The sequence below is a fragment of the Miniopterus schreibersii genome (genome assembly GCF_964146895.1).
Source record: "Miniopterus schreibersii genome assembly, chromosome: 4".
Classification (NCBI taxonomy): Eukaryota; Metazoa; Chordata; class Mammalia; order Chiroptera; family Miniopteridae; genus Miniopterus; species Miniopterus schreibersii.
The window spans coordinates 66,685,606-66,700,927 of NC_138105.1; the positions used below are offsets into that span (position 1 = coordinate 66,685,606).

The 15,322-nt window shown below is 50.4% G+C and overlaps 1 protein-coding gene across 8 annotated transcripts in view; it reads right to left on the reverse strand.

Moving 5' to 3' along the window:
* Positions 1 to 2,626: 2,626 nt before the first annotated feature.
* DPP9 (dipeptidyl peptidase 9) overlaps positions 2,627 to 15,322 on the reverse strand; it is a 38,245-nt gene continuing 25,549 nt past the window's right edge. For 4 of the 8 annotated variants that reach the window (XM_081134149.1, XM_081134148.1, XM_081134151.1 and 1 more), the window contains 8 exons: positions 14,072 to 14,224; positions 13,505 to 13,640; positions 11,319 to 11,464; positions 10,170 to 10,316; positions 9,159 to 9,311; positions 8,388 to 8,530; positions 6,733 to 6,844; positions 2,628 to 4,846 (listed from right to left, as the gene is read on the reverse strand). In XM_081134149.1, the coding sequence (XP_080990275.1) occupies positions 4,754 to 4,846; positions 6,733 to 6,844; positions 8,388 to 8,530; positions 9,159 to 9,311; positions 10,170 to 10,316; positions 11,319 to 11,464; positions 13,505 to 13,640; positions 14,072 to 14,224 (1,083 nt within the window). In that variant the 3' untranslated portion in view covers positions 2,628 to 4,753. Of the gene's footprint in view, positions 4,847 to 6,732; positions 6,845 to 8,387; positions 8,531 to 8,907; positions 9,043 to 9,158; positions 9,312 to 10,169; positions 10,317 to 11,318; positions 11,465 to 13,504; positions 13,641 to 14,071; positions 14,225 to 15,322 lie in introns of all 8 variants that reach the window. The other 4 variants (XR_013998589.1, XR_013998591.1, XR_013998590.1 and 1 more) reach the window with 3 other exon arrangements.

Here is a 15,322-nt window from a genome sequence, read left to right on the forward strand (position 1 = left end):
ATAACAGTCCTGGACCAGAAAAATGACACTACAGGGAGAAATGTTGACATTCAAATAAGGTCTGTATATGTATATAATAAGATTGTATTGATGTTAATTTCCTGGCTTCAATACCTGGTGTGTGCCTTAACATTAGGGGAAGATGAGCAAAGGACATCAGGGAACTCTATTTCAAAATTAAAAAATCAGAAAGAAAATAATCCTTACCTTAAGGAGTTGCCAGGAGGATTCACTGAGGGAATGAAGGTAAGAACTCTAAATTCTAGCTGTTACTAGCATTAGATGCCAATGAAGAAATCCCAGATTTTCAACTACAGAAGGAATCTTTTTTTTTTTTGGTCACAAATTGCTTAGTTTCAAGAAAACACCAATGGCCAGGTCTGGAGTGTCTAGAATTAAGCCGCTTTTCCTAGTCCTTCCTGACTTGAAATAACAGAATGCAGAGAGAAAATGTCACAGTTAACCCCTAAGCTGGGCTGTATTACACTCTTTGAAGAACTCAGATCTCTCTACAGCATTGCCCACCTCCCCCAACACATGTACAGAGGATGAAGATTAGTTTCAGGGAGGTCAGGAGGCTCCTATAGAAGGCTAACTGCTCCACAGATAACCTTAATTTCAAAATTCATGCTTTTTGGCAGTAGTAGCCTGTACTAAATTGGGATACCTGCTTGTGTTAAGAAATTTCCTCTTGCCCCGCCATTGTGGCTCAGGGGTTGAATGTTGGCCCATGAACCAGGAGATCACGGTTAGATTCCCCGTCTGGGCACATGCCCAGGTTGCAAACTCGATCCCCCAGTAGGGGGCATGCAGGAGGCAGCTGATGGATGATTCTCATCATTGATGTTTCTATCCCTCCCTCTCCCTTCCTCTCTGAAATTAAAAAAAGAAAGAAATTTCCTCCTTGCAACTGGATTCTCTGGATTCATTGGAAATTGGCTCCATAAGTTTGAGTGCTGTCCTGTTTCTTTGGTGTTTTACACAGCATGGTTCCATTCGTGTCTTTCCCATTCTCATCTGTGTCTGACCTTCAGCCTGTCACTATGAAGAATTTAATTCGTGGCCAAGAGCTGTTGTTAACAACATAATGTATGTCAATTGTGAGTCTCCTACTGAAGAGGGGTAGGGGTGTGTGTGTGTGTGTTCAGAAAGACTGAGTCCCAAGCCTCGTTTTTCCTTTTTGCCTAAAAAAAAAACCCAAAAAAACAACAATCACACTGAAGGGGCTTAAAGAACAAGCCATCATTCCAAAGATCCTGCTTTCTAATCATGACATGAAATCTAGCAGTCCTAAAAGAACCAACTTATCACACAAATATCACGGACTTCTCTGTCAGGCAGGACACCTTCAATGGGGCAGGTGTGTATATAAAGGGATTGCACAAAGGAGCTCTGTTGTGGTGAATAAACAATTCTGTGTTTTGGGATTGTGGTGGTTACAGGAATCTGTTCCGATGACAAAGCGGAACAGAACACATACACAGAGAAATGAGTGCATGCAAAAGCTGATAAAATGTGAATAAGGTTTAGAATCTAGTTAATTGCATTGTACTGTCAGTTTCCTGGTTTGACAATATACTATGGTTAAGTAAGATGTAAGTATAAGCTGGGTGAAAGGTACACAGAACTCTATGGGCTATTTTTGCAATTTCCAGTGTCTATAGTTATTTTTTTTAATACCAGAAATATGTTTGAAAGGAGGATGATAAACCAGGAAAATATCTGCAACTGATATGACACAGGGTTTTATGTCTACCACATATGGGTTCTTGCCAATTAGGGAGGAAATGAGCACTTCTACCAGGAATCAAGCACGTGCACAGGGAACCTCAAACAGCATCAGGAACTCTCCCGCTGATGGAATCCCCATCAGCGACGGAGGAAACAAGTGGCCATGTATCAACAGGAAGAAACAGACATATCTAACCTGCCACCTCTGAGATACTGAGACCTGTCAGCAGACACTTGTCCTTTTGTAGCTGCGCATAATTCATTCCCTTCCTGTTGGCACCCCACTTCCCTTTCCGGACCTCGTTATTGGGGCAGGAATGTGACTAATTGAAGTTTGGCCAATGGATGCTGTCTCACTGCAATCTGAGTGTTGACTGAGTGAAGCAGGGGTAGAAGAGTTCCTGCTTTGACATGATTGAGGGTTGCCAGCTGCCAAGCTTCCTGGGGCGACCCCAGTGTCCCCTTTCTCACCAGTTTCTATCATTCTGTGACTTATGACTAGTTTCCATTTTATTTCATAGTGGATTAAGTGAAAGACATCTGTTCCTGAGATGATTTTAACCATTCATTGGCTGAGCTTTCTATCCATAAAACACTTTGAAATCAGCAACATAGTTCAGTTTGCAACCTGTATGACAATGGACTAATTTCCTTCATATATAGTGTCTACAACTCAATGAGGTCAATAGATCGAAAGAAAGGTGGGCAAATTATTACTAGTAAATGAGTGTCTTAAAACATGAAAATATTCCACACATAAAAGAAATTTTAGTTCAAATTACAGTGAGATGCCATGTTTCACTTCTAAGATTGGTGAAGATAAAAAATGTTTGATAGCATGTAATACTGGTGAAGTAAGGGAGAAACTGGCACACTTCTTCCCTCTTGGCCAAGTGTATATTGAGGCGTTCTCTTTGGAAGGCAATTTGGCAGTATTCTTTAAGAATTAAAAATGAATATGCCTTTTGATAATTCTAGGAATTTACCCAATAAACTCAAACTTATGTCCAAAATATGTCAAGGCTATTTGTTGCAGTATCATTTATACCAGGGGTTGTCCAATTACAGCCTGTGGGCCAAATCTGGCCAGCTGCCTGGTTTTGTAAATAAAGTTTTATTGGCACACAGCCATGCCTACACATTTACATATCATTGGTGGCTGCTTTTGAACTACAAGGGCAGAGCTGAGTAGCTGGAACACAGACTATCTGGCCCACAAAGCCCAAAATATTTACTGTGTGGTTCTTTACAGAGGAGGCCAGCTGACCTGATTTATACTGATTAATACAAAAAGCCCAGAATAACATATTATCCCCTTGATAGGTGCCTGGCAAAATAAATGATGGAACATTCACAAAGCCAAATAGAATGCAGCTATTAAAAGTAGACTGAGGCGGGATTACCTCTTGGGAGGGAGGGCGTCTTTCCTCTCTGTATCCTTTTGCACTGAAGTTTATTTTTTTAAGGCATTAAAAATAAAAGTGGAGCTTCAAAAAGGATGGAGGGTGACTGCATTCAGCAAGGCCATCCTGCTGTCAGAAACTCAAGTACCATGCATACCATCTACACAGGCACAGTCTCCAGTCTCCCTAGGTCTCTCTGCTATTGAGACAAACATGAAAAGGGGAGTTTCCTGAACCAGAGTCAAGCCTCTGGACAAGCACAGCTGCAAAAGGAAGCAATGGTGGCCCACAGAGCATTCAGCCAGGATGCTGTACCTTGGGTTGTGCTATTGCCCTGGAAAAGCCTTGGGGGCCATCTATGCTGCCCACCACATCCTATGCTGGGTCCCCAAGTGACACATCAGGACTGTGGGGACTGTCTTCACTAGGCTACACTGATGAGGATGGCAGGGGATCTTCCAGCCAGGGCACGGTCCCTCCCTCTTTTGTGCCAAGGCAGCCAGGGCTGACTGCAATGAGCCTCATGCTTTCGGCTCTGTCACTTCCTGGACTCTGCACATTCAGAAAGGCCCTCATCACCATCCCCAGTACTTAGAAGGAAACGCAGGCAGGTGGCAACGCTTCCATCTGGAATCGTTTAATGAGCCTACTTCTTACACACATAATTATAAAAGAATAAGAATTGACAAAAATATTTTCTTTCCTTAATATGTAGAGGTGGTTTGTTTCTGGTGGGTTTTTTTCCTCCTCCTTTTTTTCCCCAGCCCCTGGCAGAACTCTTGGCAGGGAAGGAAAGGAAGGAGTAAAGATAACCCTGAGGTGGGGATGGTTCCACTCCCAACCCCGGAATCCGGTCTGTGCGGGCCAGGCAGACACATGTGGCTGGGGAGCGGGCAGCAGCCGCTGGCCAGCAGGGACCGATGCTGAACGAGTTCAGAGCCTGCCTGAAAGCTGCGGAGAGGCGGGCCCAGGAGGGCTGCCCTGCACCATGTGCATGGCCCATACCTGCTGGCCACCACTCCCTACTCAGGGCTTTGAAAGAGGAGGGGCTCACTGGGTGCTGGCTGAGCAGAACTCCATTGCTCAGCAGCAGACCCCAATTCTAGATTTAGGCACCCCTTGCTTTCTGTCTTTTAAATAATTATGAAAAACGTCCCCAAAAGCAAAACACAAATAGGAAATGGGGCGGGTGAGGAGAAAAGGCAATCGCATGCTTCTGTGCTGGGTGCAGAGGAGGGTCAGGGCCCCAGAGGCAGACCCAGCCTCTCCAGTGCCCCACGGAGTTCAGGCGTCCCTTCCGGACAATAGGGAGAGGAGGGGATGGCTTTAAGAAGTGCCTCATGGGTGTCGGGCTTATCTCTCCGTCTTGGCAACCAAGAAGCAGCAGGCAAAGAATCCAGGAGCATTTTAAAAAATGATAAAAGGCGTCGGGATACGAAGGCAGTGGCTCTTGGGCCTGGGGCAGTCCAGCAGGGACTGTAGAGAGGGCACTGCAAGGGCTGCAAGGCCACTCAGTCCTTCCCGCCTGGTCTCACTGGTGGTGGTCGTGGTGGCGGTGGTGGTGGCAGCGGCAGCAAAGCCACTTGTGCTCTAAATGTGTAGCCGAGTGCCCAAGGCCGTCAGAGGTATTCTTGTAGAAAGTGCAGCAGCGTGACTTCATAGTGCTCGCCGGACTCGGGGCAGCGGATACTGTGTCTCTCGTTTGGGTAGATCTGGGTGGACAGAGAAGGAAGGTAGCACCAAGCGACCCTGTTGGAGTCACTGGCCTACCCCTGCACCCTAGAGCCCCTCCCACTTTCTGGCTTAGGACGTCTCCCCTGGGGGGCCTGTGCCACCACCCCCTCTTGCATGAAGGAGGAAGCGCACAGTCCTGCTCCCATCCCCAACAGAGTGTGTTATCTCACTTTCAGTTTCTCCTGGGGAGGCAGGGGCTCAGGAAAAATCCTGTGTGCTAAATGCTTTCCCTGAATCTGTTTGGCTCTCACAGCCTCACTGGGAAACAAGGGGTATCGTGCCCATTTCACAGGGGAGGAAGTGAGGCCCCAGGTTAACAGACCTGCCACCTATGACCACATAGCAGGGAACAGCTATCCCAGCTACCTGGCTCATGATTTCAGGCTCAGAGGGACTGAGGTCCATCCTAGTCCTGCCTGACTTTTGCCCTGATCTGCAGCTGCCTCTGGCCTGTTTGTGAGAATCATGTGCGGTTGGGAGTGGAGTTGCCAAGGGGCACTTCAACAGCTCTTCACCCCTAGAGAAGCTATGCCATTGCCCTGGCCAGGTGGCTCAGTTGGTTGGAGCAAAATCCTGTACAACAAAAGGTTGCAGGTTGGATTCCTGGTTAGGGCACATACCTAGTTTGTGGGTTCAATCCCCAGATAGGGTACGTAAGGGAGGCAACTGATCCATGTTTCTTTCTATTTCTCTCTCTCTTTCCTTCCCTTCCTTTCTCTCTAAAATCAATAAACATATCCTCGGGTGAGTATATAAACAAAAAAGCTCTGCCTGCCTCCCTCTTGCCATGTTTGATAAGTTTGTGCCCAGTCACAGGTCTTTAAAGCCTGTGCCTCCTGCCTTGTGACCCTCAGCTATAGCATCCCCGACAGGACAGTTCATGGAGGTATCTGGGAAGCAGAAAGACATCGTGGTGACAGCATGTGATCAAATCTGTCCCTCTCACCTCCAGAATACCTCCACAATCCACCATGCCTCTTGCTCTCCACTGTTGACCCCTTTCCTGCTGGGACAACTGACTAAGGCTCATGTCCTACTGGCCCCTGTCTACAGGGTAGCAGGGATGCTAGACACATGGCAAGCAGAAGAGTCACAGTCCTGCTCTCTGGGCTGGACACCTCTTTTCTTCCTTAGAACAAAATTCAGGTAAGGCTCCACCCCCTCAACCAAGACCCACCCCCTAAATGGCAAAGTCTAGCCTCCCCACCAAGGGGTACTACTAAAGCACCACCCCTTTCCCAATACCCCACTTTTCATCTGAGGCCCTAGCCAGCTGGGCTACCCTGGTCTCCAGCTCCTCTTCAGCTTACTCCACCAGTCACCCTAGTCTCCTGTCCCCAAGTTGCTCCCTCCAACTGGTTTCGTGTGTCTGGTGTCCTACACACACACTCCACCCTGGGACCTGGTTGACTTCCCTCTTAGACTTTAGTACCCTTAAATGCCACCTCCTCAGGGAATTCTCTGACATCCCAGTCAACACCCCACTTAGGTAACACTGCACCTAGATGCTTTCAGAACCCTGGGCAGTTCCTCCAAAGCAAGTTTCTTGGTTTAAAATAAAATTTATGTGTGATTATTTCAGTAGCATTGACCTTCCTCTACCAGGCTCTAGGCTTGGGCGGGTCTGGCCCTGTTCCCAGCGCTGAAGGCAGCATGGACCCAGAGCAATCAACCTATGATTACTTAATAAAGGGCAAATGAACCCTGGATACAGGGAGCCTCGGGTGGGGTGGAAGTGGGCAGCGCGGGGTGACTACAGGCGCCTTGGGAGAATTGGCAAGTGCAGGAAGAGATGATGCCACCCCAACTGCCACTGCCCACCCTGCCAGCTCCTGTGGGCCCGAATCACGCAGGAGGCACCCACCTGGAGCTGGTAAGGTTTTCCGGCTCGAATCAGTTGGGATACGAGAAAGTTTGTGTGGAAAAAGTGCACATTCTCATCCAGGAAGCCGTGCAGGATGAGCAGGCGGTTGGGCCTGGAAGACAAGATAAGGTGAGGGTCTGAGGCGGGACCCTCCTCTCCTGCCCTGAAGCAGTTAGTCTTAGTCCCTCTCCAGCCCAGGAGCAGCGAGGTGGGAAGCAACAGGTGATGGCGAAACTGAAAGTAACGGCGGGATGGCACAACTGGTGGGTCAGGTAGACCTCCTCACTTCCTACCAGGCAAAGAGGGGAGAAGGGTGTTCTCGGCTATGTGTGTAATGGCCTGAGCTACAGGAAAGTTTTTAGGGCAGTGCCACCTGAGGCACTCTGGGATGATGGAATGTTCTAGACCTGCCCAGCCCAAAAGTCACCACCATCACCACCACACTTGGCTACTGAGCACCTGAAATGCAGCAAGAGTGGCCGAGGAACTATTTTTTTAAATTTTTGATTTTAAGAAGTAATTTATTGCTTGGCCCGGCGTGGCTCAGCAGTTGAGCATCGACTTAGGATCCAGGTGATCAAGGTTCGATTGCCGGTCAGGGCACATGCCCAGGATGCGGGCTCAATCCCCAGTCAGGGGAGTGCAGGAGGCAGCTGATCAATGACTCTCTCATCATTGATGTTTCTATCTCTCTCTCTCCCTCTCCCTTCCTCTCTCTGAAATCAATAAATATATTTTAAAATAATAATAATAATAATAAAATAAAAAGTAATTTATTGAGGTGAAATTCATGTAGCCTAAAGTTAACTCATTTTAAATCAAACATTTGAGGGGCATTTTGTGCATTCACAAGATCATCACCTCTATCTAGTTCCAGAACATTCCAACACCCCAAAGCAAAACCCCATGCCCATCAGTAGTTACTTCCATCCCCTGGCAACCAACAATCTATGTCTGTCTCAATGGGTTTATTATTTCGGTGGATGTGAGTGAATGTGAACTTACATTTGAGTGGATGGCACAAGTCTAGAACTGGGGGTTTCAAGTTTGGCTGCATGTTGGCATCCCCAGGGAGTACAGACCACACTCCAGACAAAGAGATCGGCCTCACTGGGAGAGGGGCCCAGGCGGGGTCAAATGGTAAGGGGAACCCCAGCATGAAAGGCATGGGACCCTGGCATACATTCAGAGAGAGCCACAGCAGAAAGTGGCAAGTTATTTCCTTCAGTCAGAGAATCAGACGCCAATGCCAAAAGCATGACATGGGACATCTGAGCTGGTCCAATGGATCTGACGTTACAACCATGAGGACCTGGGCCCTGAACCACAGAGTGTCAAAACCCACAAGACAAAAGCTGTTCAGGCTGAAGACCAACTGATGGACCTATGGCGGGCCATGTGCCTCGGTAGTGAGGGTAGTTCCCGTGTGCAATGGTACAAATCTAGAACCTTCCTTACGGCTTTTTGAGGGCAGGGCCAGGGGCCTCCCTCCCAGAGCACCCAAGCGCCCACCTCCAGGGAAGAGCAGAGAGGAGACAGGGTGGTGGGAGGGCATTCGAGGCCTAAGTAGAGAGAGGAGCAGAAGCCATAGGAGCAGTGTCAGAGGCAAGAGGGCCTCAGTGACTCAGAATTTCCAGAGCAGGGAGGAGCCTTACTCATTGGGCAGCTTCTCCACATGCAGGGCCACGGAGCCTGCCTCATAGCCAAGTTGGTTGTTCTCCGGGATATCCATATAGCGTTCTGTGTACCCTGTGTCATAGGCCATCCAGACTGTGACTGGGGCACCTGCGATGGCCACCTGAGGGCCACAGTGGATGGAAAGGGCAGAGAGACAGAGAAAAAAAGAGAGAGAGAGAGGAGAGACACATGCATACAGGTCAGGTTCCAAGAGTCCTTGCTCAATTGGTTGTCCCGGCGCCTCCCCAGAGGACATGAGGAGTGGGCATGCACACGGGAAGGTGGGGCTGGCAGGGAGGGGCCCTCAGACCGTGTGTCCCCCCTGGACCGTGTGCTGTCGAGGGAGGGTGAATTGAACGGGCATGTTTAGGCCAGGATCAGCTCCTCCCTGGTCCCACTGCCTTTCTGCCTCCTCCTCCTCATCGCCGCCCCGCGGTGCCCGGACAGTGCCGCCGGCCTGGGGGCCCCTCCCCCGATGCTCTTCACACCATGCCCCACCTCTGCCCATCCGAGGCCGGGGTCCCAGGCTCAGCCTCCCACAGAGAGCTGCTGGCGGGGTTTTGTGCAGCCGGATGCCATCCTGGGGTCAGCAGTGGCGGGCAATGAGGAGGGGGGCTCGGCCCCGTGGGGCTGCTGCGGGGAGAAACAGCCACGTGGCAAAGCCCCTGCCAAGATGCCTCCCCCAAGGGCTCCAAGGGGTATGGGCGGGTGCTGGCAGACAAGAGGGAGGGGGTGGAGGCAGGACACACCTTGAACACTTGGGGTTTGTGGATCAGCCCCATGAGCGAGAGGAAGCCTCCGTAGGACCAGCCGTGGATAGCCACCCGGCTCAGGTCGATGAAGCCGTACTTCTGGGCCACAAACTGCAGGCCCTCCACCTGGTCTTCAATCTCCACCTGACCCTGGGGGATGAGGCCAGGAACCTCTCAGTGGCCTCCTCCCAGGTGTGTGGCCTGCTGTCCCAACTCTCTCCCTTTTGGGGTGCCCTCCCCTCTTGGATCAAAGCAGCTTTCTGGAAGATACCCCTTTCTCCAGGCTTCATTCGCACTCTGGGACAGTGGTCAGACAGACCTGGTACCAACCCTGCCCTGCTACCTCCTGGCTGAGTGACTCTGAGAAAGTCACATCCCCTGTCTAGGCCTCAGTTTTCCCACCCTGAAAATGAGGGTATTAACCTGAATAGGACCCACTTTCCAGTGGGCATGAGGGTAACACGAGATGGTGAGTGTCCTGCACTCAGAGGTCTGGCATATACTAGGACTCAATGAATAGGTGGTGTCATCACCATCATCATCTCCACCATCAACACAACCATCACCATCATCATCACCACCATCACCACCATCATCACTACCATCATTACCATCATCACCATCACCATCATCACCACCATCACCACTATCACCACCATCACTGTTAACACCACTTTTGCAGCCACCAGTCCCTGTCTGGCCCAGCCCTTGGTGCCTCCTGCTGACTGGGTCTATACTGAAATGTCTGGCTGTCTAGTTTCAGGCACCAGATGAGATGGGTGTATACCTGTGTCCCCATGGGGCGAAGCTCAGAGCTGAGCAGCAAAGCAGATGTTTCCCTTGGTTCCAAAAGGCCACTCCACTTATGACTGGCATCCTGGCCAGGACGGTCCTTGAAGGAGGTGCCCCGAAGCCACCCCAAAAGCCACCCTAAACCCTGAGCCAACAAAACCCAGATCTGCTTTCACTACACAGGAAAGGACCAGAGAGACTGGGAAGAGAAGTTACCATTTGGTTTTTCAGGGCCCCTTCAAACCGAAGCCCTCGCTGACATGAGCCCCTGCCATCAATCACAACTACAGCGTAGCCCAGGGATGCCAGAGTGTTGAGCCGCAAATACTTGATTCCCTTGAAGGAGTTATTGACCAGCTGCACCTGTGGTGGAAGGCCAAGAGAGAACGTGGGGCTTTGGGCAAGTGGTAAGAAATCCAGCATGAAATGTGAGATAGGATGGGCTAGATGGCCCAGATGCCAATGGACAGGGGCAGGGCTCTTACAGCCTAATCAAGGACCCTGTACTTTATTGTGAAGGCTATGAACAGCCCAGAAGGGTTCTGACTTGAGGGAGTGGAAGATAGAGGGGCCCATGCTGCACTAGGCCTTGTTCCTACAACGTGCTAAGAGAGGAAGGCCCTAGTCAAGCTCTCTTTTCAGTTAGGCCCTCCCTGAAATCTTCTATTTCTTTAGCGATATTCTGCCTCTTTTCTACCCTTCAGTTACCTCTAAAAAGTAGACACAAAAGCTGGTGGGGGGAGCGACTGGTGGCAGCAGCAGTTGCTTTCTCTGAGGAACTTGACTTAAACCAGTTCCTCACTTCAGCACTGTTACTCTTTGGGACTTTATCATTCCCTGTGTGTAGCTGGGGGGGGCGGGGGGGCATGCGTCCTGGGCACTGGAGAGTGTAGAGTGTAGACAGCATCCCTGGCCTCCACCTACTGATGCCAGGAGTGCTTCTCTCTTAGTTGTGACAACTATAAGTGTCCACAGATATCATCCAGTGTCCCCTGAAGGACAGAACACCCCGAAGTGAGAATGATTGTCTTAGTTGTACCTGTTGGCCTAGCCATGTCCCCTTCTCAGAGAACTGGGCTTAGGGACACCTCTGTCCCCATGCTGGTGACCATGGGTAAGAGTGGATCACTATTGGACAGGTGGCCCAAATGAACACATGGAGATGAGGGAGGGCTTCCAAAAGGGACAAGGAAGCATCAGTAGGAGAAGGGGGAAAGGGTGGTTATCAGCGAGGATAAGGTGTACAGAAAGCCAGGGCCAGAGTCTTGAGGGACCCCAGAGCGCTATGTGGTCAGTGAAGGTAGGGCAGGGCACCTGAGTCCTGGCATGGAGGGAGGGGGTATGGGGAACAGGGCCAGCACTCACCTGGGGACCTCCATACACGAAGAGAACAGTGGGGTGCTTCTTCCCTGGTTGCACAGCATGTGGCTTATAGATCATGCCATAGAGCCGCACATCAGACCGTGTGTGGAAGTCGAAGATTTCCGGGGGTACGTAATCGGGAGGGCAGCCTGCAGAGACAGAGAAGCCGCGGCTACTCTGACAGGAGCCCATAGCTAGCTAACACCCACACTCTACTTGCCTGGCCCCCACCCACCAAGGATGGGCTGGAGGCACCCCTTCCTATGCTTTCCAAAGGTTTTTTTTTAAATCAGAAGGCCAGAAGTGATTCTGCACTCTGTGGGCTACAGCCTGGTCTAGAACCAGCTCCAGCAGCCCCTGACACTAGCTGATTCCCCCATGGAGGTGACAACACTTCTGGGATTTGACTAACAGCCAATTTTATGGTCTGCTTCTGATTTTTCTAATTACTTTCATTTTTGCAAAGCAACACTAGTGTTCAGATCATGATGGCGAGGAAAAGTCTTTCTCTAACATAATCTTACTCAGATAAATGGTGCGGATTTAAAAGTTAAATAAATTGCCCTGGCCAGTGTGGTTCAGTTGGTTGAGTGTCATCCTGTGCAATGAAAGGTCACCGGTTTGATTTCCAGTCAGGGCACATGCCCAGGTTGGGGGTTTGGTCTCCAGTCGGGCTGTGTATGGAAGGCAACCAATAGATATTTCTCTCCCATCGCAATAAGTAAGTGGTAAGGTAGGTCTGGGGTTGTGGAATGTTTTCTGGAAAGGAGTGAAGAGTATTTTTGGCTTTAAGTGCGAAGGAGATATTCTGTGTCTCTGTAGTAACAACTACAGAGTTTTGCTGTTGTGGCCCTAAGGCAGACACAGACAACGCAAATGACAGGGTGCGGCGGGATTTGCCCACAGTTGGCCAACTGCTCATAGAGGCTGTCTGCAAACATGGCAAGATAAGCAGTTTTGGAAAACAGTGCCCTAGACCACCTGCCTGCAGACCCAGGGCCAAGCATCAGGATACCTAAGTTCCCATCACTGCTCCCCAAATGCTATGTAAGAGCAAGACCCTTCCTCATCTGTAAAACCAGCGCTGAAGGTCCTGCTCCATCATGTCCTATGGTGATGTGAAAGTCATGGACTGAGCTATTAGGTGGAGAGGACTTTTATCTATTGAGGTTCCAGGGGGTGATGATATAATAAGATGCTTTCTAGCCCATAAAATACTCTTCAAATGCTAGGGCTTATTTCCTAGCAAGTGGCAGGGCTGGGGTTGAAGGGTGTTCTACTTAGGGAGAGATTCTTTTTTACCCCGTCATTGATTTTTAGAGGGAGTGGTAGGGAGGGAGGGAGGAGGAAGAGGAGGAGAGAAACACTGATGTGAGAGAGACATTGGTTGCCTCCTGCACACGCCCTGATTGGGGCTGGAGTTTGAACCTGCAACCTAGATACGTACCCTTGACGGGGAATCAAACCCACAACCTTTCAGTGCAGGGGCGAACGTTTCTAACCACTGAGTCACACAGGCCAGGGCTCTTAGGGAGAGATTCTTATGTGTACTGAGGGTTTGATTTTCGTCCCAAGAACAGACACTGTCCCATTTTGTAGACAAAGGAACATTTTAGGGAGACAAGCTGACTTGCCCATGGTTTTACAGCCAGAATTGGAACCTGGGGTCATCCCAGCAGAGTTCGGGCCACCCTCATGGCTCCTGGGCAAACTGAGAAGCTTTCTCCTGTTTCCTGAGGCTCTGCTCATGACTGACCCCAGGTGCTTCTTCCACAAAGGCTTCGAAGTGTCTTCTCTGCACCCTGGAGACAGCTGCCCCTAAGGACAAGGATGCCCTCTACAGGGACCCCTCTGTCAGGCAGAGTCAGTTCATGAACTGAACCTGCTCTGTGAGGTGCAATCCTTAATTGCAGCACAGAAATGAGAGACTGTCCCAGGGGGCAGGGCCCACAATACAGTTGGGGCCAGTAGTCACATTTGATGATGAGCTCTCAGGGCTGCCGGGAGGCAGCAGGTGCTGGGGAGGCCTAGCAGGCAGGGCTCCAGGCTGCTCACTGCCTCATGCCCTCAGGACAATCTCCTCTTACCAGTGTTATTTGATGGGGCCCCAATCCATTATATAGACGGGCAAGCTGAGGCTCCCAAGGGTAAGGACTCAGTCAAGTCCCGCAGGATCTGGGGCTACTCACTGGCCGCCTCCATCATGCTGGCCCAGAACTGAGGCTGCTTGTGCAGAGGGTCATCATCGGGGCCGCTCAGCTTGTAGACGTGCACGCAGGGCGGTGTACCCACACTGCTGTAGTGGCTGATGAACATGTCGAAATTCTGCAGGTAGGACAGGGGCACTGAGCATCTCTCCCCCACCTTCAATCCTACACCCTTTGTCCCATCACCCACCAACCTTACTGATACTTACTGCCTTTACCCTGTATGAGTGCTCATTTAAACCTCAAAACTCCACCTATGTGAAGTGGCTGCTATTACCATTACCCCCATTTTTCAGATAAGCAAACTAAGACTAAGAGGAGTCTGTCCTCTGGCCCAGGGCCCCAGGTGGTCAGACCCAGATCCTTCCGATGCCAGAGCCCACTCATCTCTCTGGTTCTACAGTCAGCAAACTGCGACCAAGGATTTGCCCTGGATAGGGAATAGCCCTGTGCTTGGCTGCTGCCTGATGCTCTAGAATGTTTTGAGAGGCTAAGGGCCGGTGCAGGGACAGTGCCATCAAATGCATCGGGGCTCAGGGGAGTGCCCACCTGGCTCATGGAGCAGCTGTGGGAGAAGCCGGGTGTGGTGAGGCGCACAATCTCACTAGCTGACTCGTAGCTGACCACGTAGAGGTGGTGCTCCAGGGGTGTGTCCTTTGTGCCTTGGAAGTATACCAGCTTCGTCTCCTCGTTGACCCAGATCTGTGGAGACACGGGCACCTTGTGAGGCTGCCCCATGCTTCCCATGCCTGCCTTCCCATGACCCCTGCCCCTCTCCCTACCCCCACAGGGAGGGCCTAGTGTTCTGTGGATAAGGGACCCCCATGTTACCTCCCAAGGAAGAGATGCACTTCTCAGACCCTGTGGGGCAGGAGCAGATCCCAATCTGGCTGGGCTAACTGCACACTCTGGGGCCACTTAGAATCTGAGCCCTGGACAGTTACTCTGGGCATGCCCAGAGCCTTGGTAAGAGCTGAGGGCCCAGTTCCGCCCACAGAGGCTGAGGGAGGGGCCATCCTGGGCCCAAGGGCCTGCCAGCCGTGGTCCCTGGTCCCAAGTGGAGTCAGCCCACCTCTGTGACTCAGATTCATGGGGTTAAGAGGTGGCACTCCCTGCTCCACCTATTTCCTGGGGGAATCCCCATCAGACCTGGTTTGGTTCTTAGGTGATCTCCTCAAGAGAAGAGGAAAAAACCCTGCTCTGGGAATGGGAACAGGCACTGCCTTTCTGGGGCCAACCTGGCAATATGGAAGCAAAACGCTTAAAAATGTGTGTCCTCTGACCTGGCAATTAGGCTGCTGGGAATTGTTCCCAAGGACTTCACCCAGGTGATTTCAAAATGGAGGAACAAAGACGCTCAAAGAGCACTTAAGACTAAAGAAAGGTAAATGCCCAACTTGAATGCCCAAAAAGGTGGGATTGGTCCCATAATTATGGCACAATTCTCCGTGTCCACAAAAAAGTATTTTCTAAAAAACCTCTAGAAATCCCCTAAAACCAGTGTTATTTGATGGGGACCCAATCCATGGGCAAGTAAGAAAGGTCTGCAGTGACTTCCCTCTGTGGTCACCTCCAAGAAGGGGAAGAGGCTGCAGGGACCAGGGTGAGGATCGAAGGGTATTCTGACTTGAGTCTTATCTACAATGATTCAGTTATTATAACAAACACTTTGTTGTTATCATACTTTTTAAATAAAGGTTTTCTAGAAACAGAAGATGTTGTTGGAAAACTCCAAACACACAGAGTTAAGAGCCAGTTCTGTCTCAAGGACAATGTAAGAAGGTGCAGAAATGGGGAAGT